The 6,970-nt window shown below is 31.2% G+C and overlaps 2 protein-coding genes across 4 annotated transcripts in view; both read right to left on the reverse strand.

Annotated features, from left to right (window-relative positions):
• Positions 1-90: 90 nt before the first annotated feature.
• Positions 91-2,377, reverse strand: LOC119831087 (probable palmitoyltransferase ZDHHC24). Of its 3 annotated transcripts, none has more exons than XM_038354354.1 (2): positions 2,319-2,377; positions 91-2,003 (listed from the first exon to the last, which is right to left on the reverse strand). In XM_038354354.1, exon 2 carries the CDS (start codon positions 1,917-1,919, stop codon positions 1,077-1,079), a length of 843 nt encoding a protein of 280 aa, XP_038210282.1. In that variant the 5' UTR covers positions 1,920-2,003; positions 2,319-2,377; the 3' UTR covers positions 91-1,076. The 3 variants fall into 3 exon arrangements, with proteins under 3 accessions (XP_038210282.1, XP_038210275.1, XP_038210266.1); XM_038354347.1 differs by having other exon boundaries at positions 91-1,999; positions 2,234-2,371; XM_038354338.1 differs by having other exon boundaries at positions 2,234-2,371.
• Positions 2,378-4,692: 2,315 nt separating this feature from the next.
• The window catches only part of LOC119839977 (trifunctional enzyme subunit alpha, mitochondrial), an 8,456-nt gene continuing 6,178 nt past the window's right edge, over positions 4,693-6,970 (reverse strand). The window contains exons 12-14 of the mRNA XM_038366456.1: positions 6,541-6,764; positions 6,224-6,340; positions 4,693-5,142 (exon numbers count right to left, since the gene is read on the reverse strand). Of these exons, the coding sequence (XP_038222384.1) occupies positions 5,004-5,142; positions 6,224-6,340; positions 6,541-6,764 (480 nt within the window). The 3' untranslated portion in view covers positions 4,693-5,003. The remainder of the gene's footprint in view (positions 5,143-6,223; positions 6,341-6,540; positions 6,765-6,970) is intronic.

Below are 6,970 nucleotides of genomic sequence, written 5' to 3' on the forward strand. Positions count from 1 at the left end.
TAATGCAGGTCCTTTTATTTTCGAAATAACCTTTAGTAGCTACGAGGAATTCCTTTAAGATTTATCTTCATGTAAGAAGAAATATTACTGATTAAATATAATAATGGTAGGTAACAAAATAAAATAAATACAAAGCCTTCCAATATGAGTACATTGTAAGAAGAAAAAAAAACATGTTTGAATTTTATAATTTTATTAATGGACGGACAATTAACATATTATTATTTTCTCATATAAAATAATACACACCATACAAACCCAAATGTGTCTGAAGAGCTTTCCTAACTTTCTAAGGTCCTGAGTTTGTGGCATGTGGCCCTTGTGGCACAAATGAATGACATATATTTGATTTATTTCGACAATACTCTATATCTGACGGTGCCGAATATAATTACATACTTGGTAGTTGATTATAGAAAAAACATTATTTATTATAATTAATTACAAAATCTGTGCTATTGGTTAAAATGTATAATGGAAACCAATTTATGGCGCGAAATTGAAACCTGCATATAGTTGTGTAACATGTTCTCCTCATTTTATGATTATAGACGACTTTAAATTTACCTCATACCACATATTCATTATATACAATCTTTTTTGTCCACCAGTACCAATACTTGGCACATCATCAAGCATAATATGTAGTTGCATAAAATTATAAAATATAAAAAGAGTATACCTGAACATTTGTATATTGGTTATACATTTCAATATATTGTAAAATTCAACAATTTTCAGTTCTTTCTGATTAAATAACAAATATGTAAATTCATAAAAAGTTGTATAGTGTATTTATTCCTAATTCAATAATTTTGAATATTAATCAAATAAATAAATAATTAAGCACACTAGAATTAATAAAATTGTGCATTTGATCTATAAATCAGTAAATGGTCACATAATAATTATAATATGAACACTCTTTACAACAATATTTTAATCTAGTTTTACTTTGGACCCTTAATTAAATAAGCTTTAATTAACTATCTTTTAATAATCACTACAACAGACTAGAAATAAGTTTAAAAGACTTAACCTCTCAAGAAACAAGTTGTATCATACACAGAATATTGTTATTGACACTTATTTTCTACAACCCATTCAATACCATTACCTGGAAGTGGACTATTTATAAATGGAGAGATCCATGTAAAATACCATTTGGATCCAAAGACTTCAATAAGGTTTAATTTTAAACCCTTATTATATGAAATTTCCTTAGAACAAGATTTTCTTTCAGGTGTCACTTTCCCCTTGATTAAATTGTTAAAATGATAAAGAAATAGGAAACCAGTGAACACACCTACAATAAAATTTATTTCAACTAAAAATACATAAATACTTTCTTCCCCAAAATCAATGACGAAGGCTGCGAGCGGAAACACAAACTTTCCTATAATTAGTCCTCGATTCCATTTTAAAAATTTGCTCAAGAAAAATATGTTATAGTAAAAAGAATAAAACATTGCAATAAAAATATAGAAAGTAAAGCACATAAAATATCTATGGTTATAATAACCCACACAGCAAGCAAAGAATGTACAATGATGGTCTCTTTTTAAGATACAAATATCACAAGTATCACAGTGCCAAGCTCGAGGTGGCCTTAAGCACTCACACACCGCACACATAGTCCAATCATCTTTATTTTCTGAATCCAAATGTTTTCCCCTTATACTAGTATCAGTGAACATACCAAAAATCATATTTCCTAAAATATTCATTAATAAAAAGGTTGCACATATGTAATGTAAATAGTATGGTATAGTCCACTCCTGTACTACAGTCGGTAGCACTATACATATTTCAAAATACAAAAATGCTGGCACTAACACAAATATTATTGTCAGATATGAACTATGTTCAAGAAGTCGTTTTAATTGTTTATTTTTTATAAAATTTAATTTAAAGAGCATTTTTGTTGCTTATTATTTTGTATTCTGTGTTTTACTTCACCTTTTAATTTTTTGACTAGGCAGACTGGGCAGTCTGTTTACTATCTGAAAAAAAGAATACAGAATTTAAATGGTTTGCATTTTAGTATTTTTGTTACTGATACTTTATAATCATTGGTAAGTTTGTACAATAAAGATATGTTCTACATTATATTTGAAATGAGTTATTAATGATCGACGCAAACTTTCTAAAATTGGGAGCAATGAAAAGAAAATTGTAATTTGTGCCTGAAATATTTTATTCACAAAAAAGTGCACTGTAATATACTTATTACCTATTTCGTAGCTATAAATACTATAGTGCTTTTATTTATCTTCAGAGATTTAAACTATTTTATAGAAGAAAAAAAATTTAATTACGATATTTTGAAAAGTTTTCTATGTAGTTATCTCTAAGTATTATAACTTTCCAGTTTCCTAGTTAACTGACAGATAACCACAGATGACTGCATACTACTCAGAGACAAAGGAAAGACGTCATTCAATTTTTCAGGCAAAACAATATCCTTGTGCCGGTGGGCCAGAATTTTTTTTTTTTAATGGCAACAAGTCAGAACTATTTGCTAGTGTCAAGTTATAATAGCTTTTTTTTTGTGTTGATTCTCGATGTTAGCCTGAAGGGCTACTGCATCTTAGCACGGGCGCGTGGGTGACCTGAGTGTTCACCCTGGTAGCGACACGCTCAAGGGCGTCCCCCCTTGTCGGGGACTGCGAACCTCGGCTTGGGCTGTCGCAGGAATGAAATGGGCCGAAGGGGCCGTACTCGGTCGGGCGCTCGTATTATCAGAGAAATGGCGCTTATCAATATAAAATATACAACTTTAATTAATAGTAATCTGTGCAAGTATAATAAAAATTATTAGTGAATCAAAAACTAAGTCAACTTCTATGTAACATTTACTATACTATAAATAATACAATAATTATTTACAATTTTTTATTATTTCGATGGATAAAATCTCCAATGACTTCACAATATTTAACAGGCTCGAGTAAGAGACAATTAATAGAAATAGGAAAAAAGGGCCAGGATTAATTTACATTTAAAAAAGTCGTTTTAAAAAAAAAATATGCATATATTTTTTAATTTTTTTTGTCCGATAGGTCATAACGCTATCATCTAGGGAAAAACTTTGGGCACTGAAAACTTATTAGAATTACTTAAAAAATAAGTGACTCCACTAAAACTGACAATGTAAACGCTTGTTATTTCGGCGCGCTTGATGTGACGTCACAGTTCATGTCATAGACAAATCAAGAAAATAACAGGAAAATTTTAAAATTTCACTATATTAATTATTTATACACCTGTAACTAGTAACCAGTTTTGGTGGCCTATCTGCTCTTTTGCTTGCTCTGTCATAAAAATATCATTTCCCTTAAAAATCGTCATGAACCAACCATCTTTGCCTGTAGAACAATTAAAGACCCGTATATGCCAAATTAAGTGTAATTTGTGGAATAAGTTGAGTATATGCTATTTTCTTTTTTTATGTCAAAACGGTCAACAGCGCTGGTTGTTCGCCTGATGGTAAGCGATCAGCACCGCCCATGAACATTCGCAAAGGTATGCGAATGCGCTGTCCGCTTTTAAGAGGACGTAAGGAAAGAATTAATATATAAATTTTCTATGGTATTTTTACATCAAGATGAAATTATGCAAATGACAAAAAATGCGCTGGCATACAATCTTTTGGGAGCCGGAGGCCCATATCCTTCTCCTTACCCTTCCCAGGCCTTTCCTTTATTCCTCTCGTTCTTAATATCATTCCAATTTGAAGTCGGCAATCCATCTGTAGAGGCGTAAGAAATACAATCGCCTTTCCAAATATTGATGAGCGGTGGTAGCGCTTACCATCAGGCGACCCTGCTTCATTGTCGATGACATAAAAAAATCCACTCACAGTAACCATGCGAATTGTCGTTTCACTAAAATTGTATCACCAATAAGCGCAATGACGCTCCCTAAAGAGAATCATTGCGTAAGATTTAAATGTTAACGAATTCTTGGCCCTCTCGGCGTATTGCATAGCGAGAAAATTTAACTCTATGAGTAATATTAACTCTATGCAATATTTATAAATTAAAACTAGCAAAATAAACACTTTTAACACCTCTATAGTGTTACATGTGTTGTATGGACACTTAACATTAGGTGGCTCATCTGCTCCTTTGCTTTTCTATCATAAAAAAGCAACTCTGCAAAAAGCGGTCCCTGAAATAATCTTTTTGTGTAAATTAATTAAGAAAAGATACGATACGTTGATGTGAGAGAAGTTGACAATAGTAACGATGGTAACGCTGTTGAATTCGTTAAGTTATTTTTTTATATCTGTTTCATTTTCTTTTGCAAAATATCTTGTTAAAGAACAAGAAGTACAAAATTTCATATTTGATTTTTGTGAAAATCTATGTTTATATTCCTAGATTAGCTCAGTTAAATATACAATAAATTATATACTTATATAACAAATTTTGTGCATTGTTGTTGATAGTATAAGATTTTGTAATATCAATAAGGGTGGCTCGCTAAAACTTTTTTTCTATTAAATTAAAAAGAAAACCTTGAATTAAAACATTTAACTTACGATGATATTGCAATGCTAGACAGAATACAGCTGATGCATTTGCAGTGTATAGGTGTCCCTACTAAATGTAATTATAATTTTTAAATAAAATAATACTCCACTAATTGCAAAATAAAAATTTGACCGGCTATAATTAAACACGAAATGTATTTTTATTTTTTTATTCAACTAAATAATTTGTAATCAACATAATTTTAGCAGATTGAGACTTTTCAGGAGGCAATAGCAAAATAAATAAAAGATAATTACATACACATATCCTAAGATTCTCTTACACTTAATTATAAAATCTTTAAAAATATTTCTATGTGTAAAACTTTACATTATTCTTAATACAAACATCGCCAATCTTATAAATATCACGTGTTATAAAGACATTTAAATAATTTCGTTTTTGTGAATATGCAATTATAAGAACAATAGAGGAGGGCAGTTGTAACGCGTCACTGATGTGAATTCAGTGCTTATAGAATTTCTTGCTAGTATATTTGGCCATGTCGACGAGAGTCTGAGCTGGTTTGAAGGGAGCGCCGTATAGACCTTGATACTCTTCCATCTTCCTAACTAATTTATCCGCACCGAACTGATCTACCCATCTGAAAAAAAATACATTTTTTATAAACGTTTAAGCAGATGATACTTCACTCAACTTCAACATCAATTGATAAAGAGTCGTTTAAATAGCCACTTGTTTTTTTTAACCGTTTGAACTATCAAGTAATGCTTATTAAATTAAAAATATAACCCTGATGAAAGTCGTATCATTTGGTATGTTTTGGGGTACTTTTAATAACTGTGTAAATATAATTAATGTCTATGTCATCATTCGTTAAAAAAAAATGCAAATCTAATAATATAAAAACTTATTGCTTGTTTTCAAAAGTATTACATTAAAAAGTAATCTAATAGTTTTCTGCTTCGTTTTCCAGCTCATAGTACAAAAAATTATAGCTCCTCGTTCACCGTATCGGCAATCCGTTTGTGGAATGCTCTTCCAGAAACGATCCGTAACGCTCAAACATTACGTATATTTAAAGGAATGCTTAAAGATCATTATTTATCTATCTAATTATGTATATGGTATAGTATATTTTTTAATGTATTTTACATTTATAGTGTGTGTATATATATATATGTGTGTGTATGTGTGTATGTATAGGTATGTATACCTGTATTGCTATTAAACTTATTGTAAGAAGTTTATATTTTGTTACTTTTTTATTCTTGTTAATTTATTTATTTATTTTTTGTTTTTTTTTTTTTTTTAATTATCTATTTCCTTTTCCTCACCCGTCCCAGTCCATTCCTTCTTTCCTGTCATGAATTCGTTCCTTTTCCCTTACCCACTAAAAGCGGGCAGCGCATTCGCAGAGGCACTACCTTTGCGAATGTTCATGGGCGGTGATAATCGTTTACCATCAGGCGAACCACCAGCTCAGTTGCCCGCTATGACATAAAAAAAAAAAAGACATCTAAAAGACTGCCTGCCTATGTGCGTTTTGTTAAAAATGTTTTGTCCTTTACCCAACGGTTGCCTGGTAGAGATGGCTTTTAGCCAAAAGGCCGCCATTTGCATACTAGTTTTTGTTAAATTTTATTATATATTTCTTTTTTATATTTTGTAAGTGTGAAAGTGTGCAATAAAGAATAAATAAATAAATAAAAGTTTTGGTTTACCTGAAAGGCCCTCCAGTGAACGGCGGGAATCCAAGACCGAAAACAGCACCAACATCGCCCTCAAGTGGGCTGTGTAAGATTTTCTCCTCAAGCGACAGTACCGCTTCATTGACGAACCTGTATAAAGTTTTACTTTAAATTAATATTTTAATTTTTTAAATATATTCACTGTGTCTCCTTGACCATCTGCAAGAAATTGCTGCTTAGCAAGGACCACTTTTATAGACTCATTAATATTACAATTTAAAAATTTGAAAGCCACACAGAGCAGAGATACAGAGACGCATTTACTTTAATAGAGAGCATTATTTCTTCACCTAGACACCATTCTTAGCTGCTGGTCTTCGACAGTAGCAGCACCACGTGGCTCGAGCGAATACTTTTCTTTCAAAAGCTGCACAGCATCCTGGTTAATGTCTTTGCTCTTGCTGCCCTTCTCGTAAATGTAGAACCCTTTACCGGACTTCCTACCCATGAAGCCAGATTTCACCAAGTCTTGCATAATGTTTAAATCACCTCCGCCAATTCGATCACCGAACGCCTAGAAATTATACATTACGTAAACTGTTCTAGAGGTACAAAAAAAGTCTACCAGTTGTTAAAAAAAATGTTTAATTTATGTTCTATATTAGGATACATAGTAAGGAATTTATCAAACCTACGTTTTAATTATATAATATACCTAGTCTTGCCATAAATATTGTAATAAAGAAAAAAGAAAATTGTTAACTGCAAATAACATTTATT

This window comes from Zerene cesonia, chromosome 1 (assembly GCF_012273895.1).
Source record: "Zerene cesonia ecotype Mississippi chromosome 1, Zerene_cesonia_1.1, whole genome shotgun sequence".
In the NCBI taxonomy this organism is placed as follows: Eukaryota; Metazoa; Arthropoda; class Insecta; order Lepidoptera; family Pieridae; genus Zerene; species Zerene cesonia.